Source organism: Carassius carassius, chromosome 43, assembly GCF_963082965.1.
Source record: "Carassius carassius chromosome 43, fCarCar2.1, whole genome shotgun sequence".
Classification (NCBI taxonomy): domain Eukaryota; kingdom Metazoa; phylum Chordata; class Actinopteri; order Cypriniformes; family Cyprinidae; genus Carassius; species Carassius carassius.
Window position 1 is genome coordinate 1,551,470 of NC_081797.1, and position 18,531 is coordinate 1,570,000.

The 18,531-nt window shown below is 32.2% G+C and overlaps 1 protein-coding gene across 1 annotated transcript in view; it reads right to left on the reverse strand.

Moving 5' to 3' along the window:
- Positions 1 to 18,531, reverse strand: part of myo9ab (myosin IXAb) — a 97,877-nt gene that overhangs the window by 19,967 nt on the left and 59,379 nt on the right. The window contains exons 11-25 of the mRNA XM_059535921.1: positions 18,365 to 18,481; positions 13,531 to 13,665; positions 11,828 to 11,949; positions 10,642 to 10,783; positions 9,043 to 9,247; positions 7,582 to 7,695; positions 6,155 to 6,221; positions 5,022 to 5,123; positions 4,907 to 4,946; positions 3,451 to 3,573; positions 2,464 to 2,544; positions 2,273 to 2,383; positions 1,625 to 1,747; positions 1,397 to 1,546; positions 1,020 to 1,312 (exon numbers count right to left, since the gene is read on the reverse strand). Coding sequence (XP_059391904.1) covers positions 1,020 to 1,312; positions 1,397 to 1,546; positions 1,625 to 1,747; positions 2,273 to 2,383; positions 2,464 to 2,544; positions 3,451 to 3,573; positions 4,907 to 4,946; positions 5,022 to 5,123; positions 6,155 to 6,221; positions 7,582 to 7,695; positions 9,043 to 9,247; positions 10,642 to 10,783; positions 11,828 to 11,949; positions 13,531 to 13,665; positions 18,365 to 18,481 — 1,925 coding nt within the window. The remainder of the gene's footprint in view (positions 1 to 1,019; positions 1,313 to 1,396; positions 1,547 to 1,624; positions 1,748 to 2,272; positions 2,384 to 2,463; positions 2,545 to 3,450; positions 3,574 to 4,906; positions 4,947 to 5,021; positions 5,124 to 6,154; positions 6,222 to 7,581; positions 7,696 to 9,042; positions 9,248 to 10,641; positions 10,784 to 11,827; positions 11,950 to 13,530; positions 13,666 to 18,364; positions 18,482 to 18,531) is intronic.

The window sequence follows — 18,531 nt, forward strand, 5'->3', positions numbered from 1 at the left end:
CACCTTCATCCAATATCGATGCTCGAAATGTATTCATTATTTTTCTCCTTGTTCTTCTTGCCTATTTAGATGTTCATTTGTGAACTTATTAGTGCTGTCAAAGATTAATCGCAAATTAATCGCATCCAATATAAAAGTTTTTGTTTGGATTATAACGGTGTATTCTGTGTATATATTTATGATGTATATATAAATACAAACAATCATACTACATTTTTTTTTAAATAAATACTAAAATACTATATTTATATATTCATATAAAATAATTTTAATGTTATAAGTAAATATATTGAATATATATATGTATATATAAACAAATCTGAAATATATACATGCATGTGTGTGTATTTATACATACATACTTAATATACATCTACATCTATTTTGTAAAAATAAACATTTTGGATGCAGTTAATCACTTGACAGCACTAATGCTTATATTATTGTGACTATATGTTCATGTGGGCATTTATCATGCTTGCTTATTTGTGTATAACATTGTTTTTGTTAAAAACAAACACACACATACATACACACATTATATATATATAACATTGCTATTAAAAAAATAATAATTGTAAAAATACATTACATGTTATCTACATTTTTATAAAACCAATTGACTAGTAGCTCATAAATTTGTACATTAATCATAAATGATTCAGTAACATCCCTTATTATAAATCCTTACAGTAACATGCAATTTAATTAAAATAAATACAAAAAAGTACAACAATTTTAATACTGTTACCCTAAAAATCTCAAGTGAAAAATATTATGAAAAAAGAAAAAGAAATATATTTCAAATCTGAAAAAATAACTCTTCACCTATGAGATACCGCTATCATAAATAAGCCCATTTATCCTAGATTAGTCAGTTTAATAATGACAAGCAGAGATTTATTCAAGGTTAGATTGAAGTTCACAGGTTTGACTCCCAGGGAAAGCATGAACTGACCCAAATTTGTCTCTTTAATGCAATGCAATCTCTCTGACTAAAAGCCTCGGTGTAGACTGACCTGTGTCGCTCGCGCTGCCCCCTGCAGGCGGCCTGTAGTGTGACGGCGGCGCGGCGCTGCTGCAGGAAGCTGCGTCTCTGTCTGACGCTCCTCCAGACGGACTGTATGAGGCGCGCGGCCAAGTGTCGAGTCTGCAGGACTCTCCTCCAGCACGTCTGGATGATCAGCGCCGCTCTCCTCCGCCGCAGGAACAGCTGGCGCTCTCTGAAGCCTCTCCAGGCCGTCTGCAGACACAGCGCCGCCCCCTGCTGGAGCTCAGCGTCAGCGCCGCTCACACACGCCCTCCACCAGCGCTGACAGCAGAAACACACAACACTGATGACCAACAGAACAACTGAGGGATGGGTTCTGTGTCCCCAGGTGAGGTGAGGGTGTACCTGTATGAGTGTGGCAGCTCGTCTCTGTCTGCAGAAGCGTCTCCTCTCCTGCTGCGTCCTGAAGCTCCTCTGCAGACACACGATCCTCCTCAACACCTCCTGATGAAGCTGCTCCTGCAGACGCTGACGCAGACGCTCCCGCAGGAACACCTGACACACACACAGCGCTCAGCATCACCGGACACGTGTGCGCGTATGTGTGTGTGTGTGTGTGTGTGTGGACATTACCGTGCTTCTGCCCACTTGATGTCCGTTGGGCTCGAGGTCGAGGCTCTGCAGGAACTGTCTGATCCCCGTCTGTGAGGAGTGAAAGCCCGCGGGTAACAGCACACGGAAATGATGGGCAAAATCCTAAAGACACACACCAGGAAATCAGGAAAGTGTTTCCTTTGTAATCAGTTTCCTTTTTTCCCAAATTCTTTGTTTTGCTATTTAATTGATCTGAATAAATTTTTTTTTTTTACTTATTCTTAAGTTACATTTTAGTAACCAAAGACCATGCTTAATTAATTTAAATCATAAAAATAATAATTTAATAACAAGTTATTCAATGTTTTATTATTATATTAAATATACAAAAAAAGTTTTATTTTTCTGTAAAATAAATATAAAATAATAAATTACATTAAAAACGTTTTCCAAAAAATTCTGTTTTAATATTTTAACTACAGTTTTGAAATCAAAAAGCATTTCTGATTAACTGAAATCATGAAACAATTTAATACATTATTAACATTTTCACAATAAAACGGCCCTCTGATTTTCTGTTGTCTGTTTTATATTTGATATAACTGTACACAAGTTTATCTTTATCAAAAAGGTGCTCATGAATTTGTAGTAATGTAAGCTGTAGTATTATTGAGCAGAGTCTGTCACCTGGAAGCTGTATTTGACGCTGTATCCGGAGCGGCGTATCCTCACCGTCTCCAACATCCCGGTGTAGCGTAACTGTCTCAACACCAGAGCGTCGCTGAAACGCAGAGGAAGCTAGGACAGAAAGAAAGACGCGACTCAAACCACACGTCTACATTCACTGACGCAGCACAGAAACCTGACTCTTTACACACCTTCTCCGCATTAGAGCGGATGCATTTGACAAAGTACGGCTCCGACTGTCCCAGAGTCTCCATCAGCTTGTTCAGAGACACCTGCGTCACACACACCACAGCAGTTCAGCCCTGCTTACAATACTTAAGACATTTGATGGATTTTGTAAAAATAACACTGAGTAATTTTTGCATTTTTCAAATTATAATTTTTTTTATAATTATTGTATATATTTCAAAATAATTAGTTTTAAATATTAATATATATGTCTATGTATATGTGTATGTATATATATATATATTAATTAATTTTTTTCTTTAATGTAGGCATTTTTATTCCACACATTTTTAAATACTTTGTATATTATTTTAATGCATATAATCTATAAAAAATATATTGTATATATTTCGAAGATAATGCACATTTTTTAAATAATTATTTTTATATTTCATACATTTTGTATATCTTTTTTAAGAATTGCACACATTTCAGAAAGATGCATTGTTTAGATATTTATATTTTAAAATGTATATTATTTATATTTCATACATTTTGAAAGTTTTTAAATTGATTATTTTTAAACTATATATTTTTAAAGAAGTGATGAATACATTTCAAAAGAATGTATACTGTATATGATTTTCATAATACATAATTTTCATAAATGAAAAAAAAACATGTATTTTGAAAATAATTGGTGTATTTTTCCAATGCATTTCAAAAAGCTATATATTTTTTCCATAATTTATATATATATATATATATAAAAAATTAATATTTTTATATTTCAATATTTTTTATATATTTTTTGAATTACAATTACTGTAAATATAAAAAAAAAATTATATTTTTTTAAAAGAACATTATATATATATATATATATATATATATATATATATATATATCTTTTTTTTTTTTTTTTATGTAAATCTTTCTATATTTCCCAGATATCAAATGTTAATATTAGTAGCCAGTAGCTGTATTTTCCCCGTCTGTGCTGTGCTCACGTTGAACTGTGCACTGATGCTGGGGGGCTTCTTCTTCTTGTGCAGGTGCAGCAGTGATTTAGTGATGCGGTCGTGGAGCGTCAGGCCGCTCAGATACTTCAGAGACTTCACATCCAGCAGGTGCTGCACACACACATCATTCATTCATTTCACATCAAACACTGCCATGCTGGATCATCAGCAACCTTGCATCAGAATGCCATTCTCTAATAAATGTATAAAAAGCATATAAATTTGAATAATTGTATTAGTTATAAACTGCTAAAGTTATACATTTTTTAAATAACTAGTATATATTTCAAAGGCATTACATTACACCTCAAAATAAATAATGAAAAACATCTTCTGGATTCATTTCAAAAGAATATATATTTTCAATAATTTGTATATTTTTTAAATCCATGTAATAAAAAAAAATAATAAACAATTACTTTGCATATGAAATTTATATATACTATTTGAAGTTATTTTTGTTAAGTTATTTTTAAATTCATTTATAAAATGCATAAATAATTTATATAATTTTTTTTAATATTCTGTTTTCATTTAAAAAAGATCACACAAATCACATTTTTTAAAAGCATGTATATTTTAAACCACCTTTGCATACATTGCAAACAAAAACTTTTATTTTGGATGTGATTAATCGCGATTAATCGTTTGACAGCACTAGTGAATATACATTTTTTTAAATGTTTGAAATATAAAAGGTTACACTCTATTTTAAGATGTCCTTGTTACATCTACTTACTATTATAATAACAATAAATTATGCATAATTAATGCAAGTAACTCTAAATCAAACCCTAATCCTAATTTTAAACCGTATCGTAAGTAAATATAGTTAATTAATAATACTCAGTACCTAAATGTATAATTAGACTGAAACAAGGACACCTTAAAATAGAGTTAAGCCTTTTATATGTCAAACATTATTATTAATTTTTAATAATGTATATATATTAGTGCTGTCAACCGATTAATCGCGATTAATCGCATCCAAAATAAAAGTTTTTGTTTGCATAATATTAGGTGTGTACTGTGTCTTTTTATTATGTTTATATAAAACCACACATACAGTATAGATTTAAAAAATATGTACGTTTATACATTTATAAATCCATATTCTTATATTTTACATTATATATAAATAGACTTAATATATAAACATAAAATATTTTTCCTTAAATAATTAAATGCATGTGTTAGTGTATATATATATATATATATATATATATAATTATACACAGAACACACATATATTATGTAATTTTTTAAATTTATTTTGAAAGCAATTAACCGCGATTAATCACTTGACAGCACTAATATATAAAACAACTGTTGTTGTTTTTTTCCTCTAGAGTAAGTTGCACATTTTTTGAATGTATATTTAAAGAGAACATAAATATTGCCCAGTTGTGTTAACATGCTAAAGACACTGAATTGAGACTTTTACCTTCGGGAGGCTGGGCTTGGTCTTGCAGTTCTTGCTTCTCCTTCAGAAACAGAGAGAGTTAGAGACAGCATGAATACAGTGAGTCAGAATCAGAGCTGAAGTGCTTCAGACTCACATCAGGATGCCCTGCGCTCGCTCCAGCAGTTTATTATCCACCGAGCTGATGAAGATGCCCTCCTCCTCATGAGACGAGAGCGAGGAGACGCGCTCGCTCCTCCTGACACAGACGCAGTAACACAGCAAACATCAGTTATACGCTCGCAACTACTGCTTTAATTGACCAGGGAACTGCACGAGCATACAAATAAACACTGATTTATTTAAATTAAATTAAATAAATAGCAAAAAATACTTAATAAATATGATATATTTTATTATACAAATATAATTATTTTCTACATTAAACAAATAATTATACAATCATATTTAGTCAATTAGCAGCTCTTTTTTTTTTTGAAAACAAGCAGTTGGAAAATGAATAGAGTGCAAATCTAAAAGGGGCAAGTTTATGATTATTATTATTATTATATAAAAAGTAATTTAGATATTTTAAAATGTATACTTTAAATAAATCTTTTAAATGAATATTTCTTGAATTATCATCATTATTAATGAATATTGAACATTAACATGATGTAATTTCATAAAATCAATCAACCGTGTTCTGTTCTTAAATTGTGTTAAAATCTATCGACAATGCCACAATCACACATTTCAGTGTTTTAATTGTTTTTCTGCTATAGTTAAAAGTTATTAGTGACTGCATTTGAACTTTTGTATTTTTAATAAACAATTTAGATATTTATTTTTTTAATTTAATAATTAATATTTAATTAGTGATGAATAATTTTACTAAATACAAGGTTTTTTTATTTGTTTTAAATTGTGTTGGTGTTGTATTTGTTTACCTGCTATAATAAAATTAATTAGTAAAATAAATAATTCAATTTAGTTAATTATAAAGCTATTATTTAAGTGATAAGAACTAAGTTAAAACATAAATAACTTTCTTATGAATAATAATAGAACACTTGTGTGTTTTAACATGCTGCCACTTTGTAACATCAATAGAGTTGTGCATTAAAGTGACTTTACTCTAAACTCCACAGTTTGATCACACATGAATGAATGGTTTCTACAAGCCGTAGTTTTGTTAGTTTTGCCCATTTGTGATGTGAGCATCGCTCGTGAACGTGTGAATGTGTGGTTATGAGTGAAGGATGAGGTGAATGTTGGAGGGGTGTGTACCTGCTCATGTTTGCTCCCTGCAGGTCTGACAGCGGAGAGCGTGGACCCCTCCGACTCATGCTCGAGTCTGACACACACAGACAGAAGATACACATGATCAAACAAGAGGAAAACTCCCCTCAGATACTGTCATGAGACTAGACATGTGCCGGTATTCGGTAATGTGATATATATCGAGGTAATTAATATGCGCGATATTGTTATCGTGGGCACTTCTAAATACCGTGAATAATTAAATATAACAAATTATTCCGAATTTGTAATGCATTTTAAGAATACTGCTGTATGCTGCTTGAAAGACGTGTGTGCACTCTGATGTAAACAAGCACGCATGAGAAGCACATGGAGGAACACGTGACAGACGCACATTCACTCTCTAACAGCAGATGGCGCTAAACTGCAGACAATGCAGACTTTACTCTGGAAACCCCATAAATAAAGCAGCTTCGCCATACTTTCTAAAACATATTATTTAAATAGATTTAAATAGCCATTCAGATATTGTGGAGTCACTCTGGTGTTCATCACAGCGCCAAATACCATTTTGTAAAACCATTTACAATTTTGTAAAATACCAATATGAAATATTTAGACTAAATTAAATTTAAATTAAATTTAAAATTAAATTTATGCATTTTGCAGACGCTTTTATCCAAAGCAACTTACATTGCATTCAGGCTAACAATTTTTCCTAAGAACGCAATGCTCTACCACTTGAACACTAAATAGGGTATTGATTTTCAACTTTTTTTTTCATTTTAATCTGGACTAAAACATGCTGTAAATATTGTTTGAAAGTGTTTTGATTCTTTATTGTTAATTCACACTTTACATTAGGGCTTCATTAGTTCACATTAGTTAATTCATTAGTGAACATAAACTGCCAATGAATAATTCATCGTAACATTCATTAATCTTTCCAATAATCATTCCAATATTTAATAACACGTTGTTGAAATCTAAAGTTGCAGCTGTGTTATTTAATAAGCAACTTTTTAAATATATTTTCTGTTTTCATTACAATGTCAGTTGAAGTTTTAGTATTTTTTTTTGTTTTCTGTCATTTATATTAGTTTAAAAAAACGATATTAAATTTTTTATACTTCCATTTTAATGTTAACTAAAGTTTTAGTCATTTTAAAATATTAAAACTAAATGTAAATATTTTAATGAATTAAGACATTATTTTGATAAATACATTGACAAATTAATATTTACGGAATTTATTCCGTATTCCGTATTTATTCCGTGAACGTATTATTGCATTAATAAAATAATAAAAAATGTATCAATTTTTTAAAATAATTTTTTAAGTTAATATTTATTTAATTTCAAGCAACAAAAATGGTTTTGGTTTTAGTCAACCTAAATCACATTGTTTTGGATGAGTGTAGATCTGCTGAAGTGTGTTATTTTTGTCATCTTACTGTATTTGTCATCTTTGCATCGCTGAAGGATCTCAAGGCTCCGCTGGTGAACAGGATGATGCAGGAAACTGAAGCTGTCCACACTTTTCTGAGTCTGAACCGGACCATCAGAGCCTGGAGAGAGATATATATATATATATATATATATAGAGAGAGAGAGAGAGAGAGAGAGAGAGAGAGAGAGTGTGAGTAAGCAAACGCAGTGAAGCGCGAGCGTCAGTCGTGTACAGTCTGTGTGGCTCATGAATGTTTTAGTGTCGTCTGCAGTTGTTGTTCTCACTGGTCGAGTGATTCTGCAACAACAAACACTTTAATAAAACAACGAAGCACATGTGATAAACTACTCCACAAACCTGCAGCGTATAACATGCTCTGGATATAGCTGAGGTGCAAAGAATAAAGAGATTATTTATATTTTAAAATGCTTACTTGTATGTTATAAATAAATAAGGTACAGGTAAATGTTTATTTTGGAAAGTAAATAATAAACAGTAAATATCTGTGGTTATGTTTAATTGTTTATTGTATATATATTTTAAAACTGCCACAAATAATGTCAAAAAATATATAAACATCACAATAAAGTATGCATTAAACCAAATATATAAAGCAAATTTTATGTTTTTGTGTACATTTACTTTTTAAATGTTACATAACACACTGATATTTTTGTTTAAATGTTTTATATATATATATATATATATATATATATATATATATATATATATATATATATATATATATATATATATATATATATATATAAATAAATGTATAGATACATTCATATTTTTTATTATTTTTAATTATTTACATTTTATATAATTGTACTATTTATTAAAGTAAATACCTGTGATTATATTCAAAATATATATATATATATATATATATAATAAATATAAATTGATTATAAATGTATACAAAATGAACACGGAAAACAATTAAATTAAATACACATTGTAATACAGTATGTATTAAAAATATATAAAATAATAAATTAAGCAAATTGTATTTTTTTTAAAGTTTTATTATAAATGTATAAATACATTATTATTTATTATGATTTTAATTATTTACAATTTATATAATTCTACCATTTATTAAATATTATTTTTATTATTATTATTAATTATAATAATTATCTATTTTTATTGTCATTGTTTGCAAACAACAACAACAACAAAAAACCATTACATTAAAATTCCATTTAATTTGAAACTAAACAGAGAGAATGAAATCACAGGGTTGCTCACAAAAACACATTATTTCCAGTCTACTGTTCTTCTGTCCTCATGCATGCATCTTTTAATATCATGCGAGCGTTTGCATCGTCTCTGCACTGATGCATAATAGAGAAGTGTTGCATCATGGGTAGTTAACTCTTGTGCATGTGATTGTGAGAAGTGTTTGAGTCTCACAGCTGCGTGACAGGATCAGGTGTGTAATGCCACTGTTTCTCACCGCTCGTCGTCGTCGTCTTCTCCTTGTGCCGTTTCCCGGCCGCTCTGAAGGCCACGAGCGCTCGGAAGTAAGCTCGGATCACGGCCCAGCGGAAGGTGGCCACCGGATCGATTCCCATCAGGCCACAGATGAAAGCGTTTCGACTGCTCTTCAGCAGAGCCACGATATCAGGACGCATGTGATCTGTGTTCTTCTCCCTGAAGTCCTGCAGACATAAGAGAAAACTCACAACTGCTGTCTTGGGAGAAGATCGTTGCAATAATTGGGTGCTGATAATTGTGGCTGACATGAACTAGAGATAAAACATGCATTTCATAATGAGATTTCACCCCTGCTCTCCTTCAATGAAAGGTTAGGATTTTTGGAATTTTTGAATTGAAAGATCAAAAGGATAAAGAATGCAGGTTTATTTTCACAGCCACGTTTGCTTATATTTACCAAGAGGGCCAATATCATCAAAGTAAAAGAAGTAGCATGCTATTCCAAACCAGGCTTAGCTTTTTGTCACTAGAAATGAAATAAAATATAAACTTAAACATATTTTATATCAGTTAGTTGACTACATACACTAGAGACTAGGTCCAGCTGCCACATTTGTCCTTTACATTTGGTTTAACATGTACTAAAATAACACACTAAAACAAAACACAACATTTAACTAAAACTTTAAATAGAGTTAAAATGGAAACAGAAAATATATAAAATAAAATCTATTTCCTAATATTAATAAAAACAATAATAGTATTTAAACTAAGCAACATTTGCAGTTTCCATCGGTTTAACTTGATTTAATAAAATTAAATCACTTAAACTGAAATAAAACATCATAAAATATAACAATAATAATCAAATAAAACAAAAATAAATATACTGAAAAAAATACTACAAAATAACGAAAACATCAGATAAAATTAAAACAGAAAAACTAACTAGAAATATCACTAAAAACTGCAATACTATCTCAAGGATACTAAATAAAGCAGGTTTAAGACAGTAACAATAAAAAATCATTTTAGTACGTGAAATACAATAAATAAAAAAATATTAAAATAACTGAGGGGAAAAAAATCAGCTAGTTGCAGAGGTGGATTTCTCAATTTCAACTAGTTTATATACTAAAATATCTATAGCTGAAACTGAATTAAAATCACTTATATTATTTTTATTTGATAAGTACACACACACACACACACACACACACACACATATATATATCCATTAAAAGAAATCACATCAAAATGACAAAAAAATTTAAATTTAAATGAAAATATGAAAGTAAAAATAATAATGGTAGTATATGAAGTAAAACAGACTGAAGGGCAGTAATGTGAGCTGATGGTGATGTGAAGCAGCTGTTCTCATAATCAACACTGATCCTGTCACATCTGCTGCAAACACAGCTCGAATAAACACACAGACGACAACAGCTTTACGTGTGTGTGTGTGTGAGGATTTAACCCTCTCTGCCAATCACGTGCTCCAGATACACCCGATCCAACCAATCAGATCGAAGCACAGAAGTAGGTCACTGTGTGTGCAGCGTATGTAAATGCTCTCTCTCACACACACACACACACACACACTCTGTGAGCTCCTCACCTTGACGCTGTACTTGACTTTGCCGGCGTAGTGTCGGATGATGAAGGCCGGCTCCATGACGGCTGGGAACTCGATGTAGCCGCTTCCTTCGTGCTGCCGCTTGAACTTATCCAGCAGAGTCTGATTAGACGCCTGCGGAAAACTGCACACACACACACACACACACCTGATCACACACTCATCTCGGTCACTATACAGGCACAGAGGTTAAACAGCAATACATCTATTAACACTTTATGAAACCTCAATACATCAATAAAATCAAAAAAATTAATATTTGATATTTGTTTATAATAATTTTTCAGGCTTTTATCCTTTCAATCAGGTATAGTTAATTGAAAAATTTATATAAATTTATACATTTATATTTTATATATATATATATATATATATATATATATATATAAAATGAAAAAATAATAAAATAAATAAAATAAAACATTATTTTGAAATAAACATTAACTTAAATAAAATGCATAATAAATTTAAATTTCAGCTATTATTTAAACCTGAAGTACTAAAATAACTAAAGCCGAAACAAAAATGTGAGTATATATTTCAAATAAATATCATATCAATTAAAATATTTTGATAAACAAATATACTCATTCTAAATGTAAATTGTAATATGAGCAGACATTAAAAACAAACAAATGAAATAAAAATTAACATTTTAACATAACATCAATATTTTTAATAAATAAAAAAAAACTATGGAATGAGTAACAAATATGAAAAAATAAATACACAAGAAAATTACTAAAACTTAAATTAAATTACAAAGAATATATACAAATAAAAGTGAATTTAAAATAAAATCTACACAAATAATGTGCACCGCATTTATATATATATATAAATAAATAAATAAATACAATTACTACAACTTGAACTAAAATGAAAATGCAAAATATGTATAAGAAAAATAATTCAAAATAATAATAAAAACTATACTTCCATCTGAATTACACAAGAAAAAATAATCTGATTTAAATTTTTGTGGTGACTTATCCAGTTTTCTGATGTTAAAACAATAGAACAAAAAACTAAAATAATGATAATGAAGAATTAAATAAACATTAGTGTGAATAAATCCGATAGAACCGGCTCCTATCTCTTATCTCCTATCTGTGAAACCCAAAACAAGAAGAGTTTAATACTGTGACAGCAGAGATATCAGACTGACTTGCACTCCTCATCCAGCAGATGGAGCAGCGCAGTGGGCTTCTTGCTGATGAGGTTGATGCACGCCGTGTTGTCCATGTAATCGATCATGTGCCAGCTGATGCCCTCCGAGCGATACTCCTCCTGACACACACACACACACACACACACACACAGCAAACTGAAACAAACCTCCAGTGCTGCTGCAGACATACACTGCACTCAAAGCGTTTCAAAGGTCTCAATACAATATTAGGTAACACTTTATAATAATGTATATAATAACACTTTATAATAACGCCAACACCATGGGTGGTGTTGGCGCAGTGGATAAGACACACGTCTTTGGCGTGAGAGACCTGGGTTCGAATCCACTGTGTGACACCAATGTGTCCCTGAGCAAGACACTTAACCTCTAGTTGCTCCAGAGGCGTGCGACCTCTGACATATATAGCAATTGTAAGTCGCTTTGGATAAAAGCGTCAGCTAAATGAATAAATGTAATGTAAATGTAATAATGGTCAATTAGTTAATGTTAGTTAATTAATTAATTAACATGAACAAACAATGAAAAATACATTACTGTATTTATTAATCTTTGTTAATGTTAGTTAATGAAAATACAGTTTTTCATTGTTAGTTCATGCTAATTCACACTGCATTAACTAATGCTAACAAGCACAACTTTTGATTTAAATAATGCATTAGTAAATGTAGAAGGATTGTTCTTGCTTAGATCATGTTAACTAAAGTAGTTAACTAACATTAACTAAAGGACCGTTATTCTAAAGTGTTACCTAATATTAAATATAATAATGATTCATATCAAATTTACACTAACAACATTATTAACCTCCAATTTTAGGGCTTTGTATATTTTTATTATTTCTGCAGCAGTTAAAATAGTTTCATACTAGCCACAGCAACAAAAATAAAAGTAATTATTATTATTATTATTATTTTAATAGTGCATTACAATCATACATTTTAACTTGAAGTGTTTCAGAAAATAAATGCAATAAAACAACAACAACAACAAACATAACCATCATAAGAATTATAATATATATAATAACACTAAGTTTATAATGTATAAAATGAATAACCCTACTAAATAAAATATGATATGAAATGCCTGATATTTATTTATTTATATTTATATATATATATATATATATATATAATTTATATAACTTTAATAATATATCATTTATTTTTTAAATGTGTCTATATATTTTTATGATCTTATTATGAAAGTCCAAAAATAAAATGTATAAAATGAACTTCAAATCCAAAAACTCAGGCTTTAATCCTTTCAATCAGGGTTATTATAGTGAACAGAAACTAAAACTAAAAATAAAATAAATAAAATAAAATAAAATGTAAAAACAAATTAACTAAAATAAAGTACATAATACACTTAATCTATTTCAGCTAGTTGCCAGTGCAAATATTTCCGTTCATTTTAAGCTTTAAATGTCTATATAATTCTTTTACGCTTATATTTTGAAAGTGTACAAGATCTGTACAAAATTAACTGGAATAAAAAATAACATGAAAACATCACTTTAACCCTTTAAATTAGCACAGTATTCATATTAAACACAGGTAAAAGATCAAGATCTAAGCACAGCTCAGGTTTGTCTATATTGTAAGGCTCAGTAATGAGATCATGTGAGCGCAGAGCAGGATGAGTAAAGGAGATCAGATCTAGAGATCAGTTACCTGCTCCAGCTTGAAGACATGCTGGTTGAAGTAATGCTGCAGCGTCTCGTTGGCGAAGTTGATGCAGAACTGCTCGAAGCTATTGTTCTCGTAGTCCTCGAAGCCAAAGATGTCTAGCACACCGATGGACAGGATCTGAAACACACACACACACACACATCAAGTCAATGTGAAACTGAGCGCTAATGCGTGGTCTCACCACATCATCGGAGCTGATCGCTTTATTAATGAGGGATTAGTATTGACACAGTACCAAAATTTCAATATTCGGTACGATACCAGTGAAAATCCACGGTTCTCGGTACCAATTTCGGTACCAAAGCAAAACACAAAAATATGCTAATTAAAAAAAACAAATAAACACTTTTTATCACTAAACATAAAACCAATGCCATACTTTATACTTATTTACAATTGTTTTTTAAGTTTTTGAACAAGTCATATAATTATGAAAAACAGTAAACACCCAGTTTCACCCAAATTTAATTTGTTTTTATTTAATGAAATTTAAACACATTTTATTTTTTGGTAAATAAAGGGGATTTGCTATTAAAATTAAAACATGGAAGAAATATTGTGTGATTTTAAAGTTTTATAAATTTTTTCAACAGTAGTAGCAGTATCACATACATTCTACTTAATATAGTAATATTTCTAGCACAATGCCTTTATGTAAAAATGAACTTTTATTTTGACGGGTTGCCGTTAATACCTTTAAACTAACACTGGTTTTACTCAAATGAAACGGTAAAATGCTTGTGAAGTGACTCATAACAGTTGGTGATGTAGTTTATGTATTTATGTCCTCATTACTGCAAGCGTCACGCTCTTCAGTCTATAGTTTGTAGTAAACAAAACATCATTCATTCACACAGAGATGCGCAGAACATGCAGGATTCAGACTTCAACCAACTTTTACAGATACTGGTCCATATGGAGATTTGATTTGATTAATGTATGCTAACTTTGACAAATTCGGTGACTGTCCATATTAAAATGTAAGTTTAATTTTCATGACTGGATTTTGAGATTCCGTCCGTGTTTTCTGCTTCACGGAAATCATAGCGCTGTATGCGTCAAGAGCCGGGTTGACCGGGTGCTCGGTACCACCGGTACTTAAAGAAACCTGGCACCATCACATTTTACTTTTTTAGTACCAAGTTGGTACTGAAGTACTGGGTCTTTTGACAAAACTATGAAGGAGATCAGAGACACTGGCGAACAATCAGTCACTGAAGACAACTAGACAGAACCTGCCAATAACAGGAGCAAATGTGAGTGCTACGATTAATACTAGCTACTGTACAAACAATATAATACACACACCTTTCAGTTTGTGTGAGTGTTTGTGAGTGTTTGTTTATGTGAGTGTTTGAGTTAGAGTGTTTATGAGTGAGTTTGTGTAAGTGTTTGTGAGTGTTTGTGTGTTTATGAGTGTGAGTTTCTGAGTGTTTGTTTGTGAGTTTGTGTTTGTTTGTTTGTGTGTCTGTTTGTTTGTGTGTTTGTGAGTTTGTTGAGTGTGAGTTTGTGTAAGTGTTTGTGAGTTTGTGTTTGTGAGTGTGTGTTTGAGTGTTTGTTTTTGTAAGTGTTTGTGAGTTTGTGTGTTTTTTGAATTTGTGTGAGTTTGTGACTGTTTGTTTGTGTGAGTGTTTGTGAGTTTGTGAGTGTTTTTTTGTGTGAGCGTTTGTAAGTTTGTGTGTGTTTGTTTGTGTGAGTATTTGTGAGTTTGTGTGTTTATGAGTGTGAGTTTGTGTAAGTGTTTGTGAGTGTGTGTTTGTAAGTGTTTGTGAGTTTGTGTGTTTTTTGAATTTGTGTGAGTTTGTGACTGTTGGTTTGTGTGAGTGTTTGTGAGTTTGTGTGTTTGTGAGTGTTTTTTTGTGTGAGCGTTTAAGTTTGTGTGTGTTTGTTTGTGTGAGTATTTGTGAGTTTGTGTGTTTGTGAGTGTTTTTTTGTGTGAGCGTTTGTAAGTTTGTGTGTGTTTGTTTGTGTGAGTATTTGTGAGTTTGTGTGTTTATGAGTGTGAGTTTGTGTAAGTGTTTGTGAGTGTGTGTTTGTAAGTGTTTGTGAGTTTGTGTGTTTTTGTGTTTGTGAGTGTTTGTTTTTGTAAGTGTTTGTTAGTTTGTGTGAGTGTTTGTTTGTGTGATTATTTGTGAGTTTGTGAGTGTTTGTTTGTGTATTTGTGAGTTTGTGTGTTTATGAGTGTGAGTTTGTGTAAGTGTTTCTGAGTGTGTTCATGTTTGTTTGTGAGTTTGTGTGTTTGTGAGTGTTTGTGTGTTTATGAGTGTGAGTTTGTGTAAGTGTTTCTGAGTGTGTTCATGTTTGTTTGTAAATTTGTGTGTTTGTGAGTGTTTGTTTGTGTGTTTGTGAGTTTGTGTGTTTGTGAGTGTTTGTTTGTGTGTTTGTGAGTTTGTGTGTTTGTGAGTGTTTGTTTGTGTGTTTGTGAGTTTGTGTGTTTGTGAGTGTTTGTGTGTTTATGAGTGTGAGTTTGTGTAAGTGTTTCTGAGTGTGTTCATGTTTGTTTGTAAATTTGTGTGTTTGTGAGTGTTTGTTTGTGTGTTTGTGAGTTTGTGTGTTTGTGAGTGTTTGAGTTTATGAGTGTGAGTTTGTGTAAGTGTTTGTGAGTGTTTGTTTGTGTGTTTGTGAGTTTGTGTGTTTGTGAGTGTTTGTTTGTGTGAGTGTTTGTGAGTTTGTGTTTGTGAGTGTGTGTTTGAGTGTTTGTTTTTGTAAGTGTTTGTGAGTTTGTGTGTTTTTTGAATTTGTGTGAGTTTGTGACTGTTGGTTTGTGTGAGTGTTTGTGAGTTTGTGTGTTTGTGAGTGTTTTTTGTGTGAGCGTTTGTAAGTTTGTGTGTGTTTGTTTGTGTGAGTATTTGTGAGTTTGTGTGTTTATGAGTGTGAGTTTGTGTAAGTGTTTGTGAGTGTGTTCATGTTTGTTTGTGAGTTTGTGTGTTTGTGTGTTTGTGAGTGTTTGAGTTTATGAGTGTGAGTTTGTGTAAGTGTTTGTGAGTGTTTTTTTGTGTGTTTGTGAGTTTGTGTGTTTGTGAGTGTTTGTTTGTGTGAGTGTTTGTGAGTGTGTGTTTGAGTGTTTGTTTTTGTAAGTGTTTGTGAGTTTGTGTGTTTGTGAGTTTGTGTGTTTGTGAGTGTTTGAGTTTATGAGTGTGAGTTTGTGTAAGTGTTTGTGAGTGTTTGTTTGTGTGTTTGTGAGTTTGTGTGTTTGTGAGTGTTTGTTTGAGTGTTTGTGAGTTTGTGTGTTTTTTGAATTTGTGTGAGTTTGTGACTGTTGGTTTGTGTGAGTGTTTGTGAGTTTGTGTGTTTGTGAGTGTTTTTTTGTGTGAGCGTTTGTAAGTTTGTGTGTGTTTGTTTGTGTGAGTATTTGTGAGTTTGTGTGTTTGTGAGTGTTTTTTTGTGTGAGCGTTTGTAAGTTTGTGTGTGTTTGTTTGTGTGAGTATTTGTGAGTTTGTGTGTTTATGAGTGTGAGTTTGTGTAAGTGTTTGTAAGTGTTTGTGAGTGTTTGTGTGAGTGTTTGTGTGAGTGTTTGTGAGTGTTTGTTTGTGTGAGTGTTTATGAGTAGGGATGGGTACTGAAACCCGGTATTAAAATGGCCCCGGGGCTAAATTATGAAAGACCGTAGTATCAGTAAGATCTGACGGTATCGGTTCTGCTTTCGGTACTGGAGGGAAAAAAAATTAAATGTACTATGTATTTTTGCTTAGTAATGTTATCGTGCACATTTTATCTCACCAAACATTTCGAATGTGCGTTCATATTAAGACGTTTGTCTGTGGGATCTGTGAGATCTCTCATGCGCGCCGCAGAGGCTGTCTGTCAGTCACACACACACACCACAACAAGAACGAGTGCGGCGCACACACACGCATAAGGGGCCGTTCACATATAGCATCTTTTGCACGCTCAAGTTCGTTATTTCAAATGTAGGCGCGCGGTATGCGCGGTCATAATGGAAGCGACGCTGTCGCGACGAGCTCGTTTTTTCCAGGCGCGTCTGCACCGCATCGAGTTAAAAACATCTCAACTTTTCAGAATGCCGCAAGTGCACCGCAGGTCATGTAGCTTCCTCACCTTTTCTGTAACAACGTTGAAAGCTCAGCCAAGATGAAGGAACAGCTGATAGCTGTATGTGGATTTTTAAATTAATTTAGTAGCAGTGCTACTGCAAGCAGTTTTTAGTGCTGCAAATCCATTTATCCATTGCTGAAATTTCCGCGTCTTCATGGAGTGAGGAGGTCATGTTAGCGCAAGTGCCCAAAGGCTTTGGGGGGGGAAAAAATCAGAAAGCGGCGCGCCTAGCGGTTTCCATGTGTTTTTAGACGCGATATGTGAACGGCCCTTTACAGTACGAAAACTCCTGCTTAATACAAAGAGTGACGATGGCGGAGACAGCAAAACGTTCCAAAGTGTGGTTATACTTCACTAGAGTTGATGCAGACAACGCTGGTTGTCATAAGTGCAACAAAATTTTTGCATGTAATGGCGGAATCACAAGCAATCTGTCAAAGCATCTTTCAAAAGTGCATAGCGTTTGTGAGTGTTTGTGTGAGCGTTTGTGTGTTTGCGAGTGCTTGTGAGTTTGCGAGTGTGAGATTGTTTGAGTTTCTTTGAGTTTGTGTGTTTGTGTGAGTATGTGTGATTTTGTGTGTGTTCATGGGTCTGTGTACATTTTTATAAGTTTGTGTGTATGTGTTTGTATGTGTATGTTTGTATATGTTTGTGTGTGCGTTTGCATGTTTGTTTGTGAGTTTGTGTGAATGTTTGTGAGTTTTGGCGAGTATATGTGAGTTTTTGTTTTGGAAGAGTTCTTGTGTGAGTTTGTTTGTACCTTGTCTGAGTCCTCCAGGTCTTTGTTGTAGAGCAGTGCGTGGTTTGTGCGGAAGACAATCCAGTCGAACAGAGCGCCGTACAGAGATTTGGCCATCGAGTCCCTCACGGTCCCCGCCTGTGCAAACACACACCTGTCAATCACCGCCATCACACATGTGTGTGTGA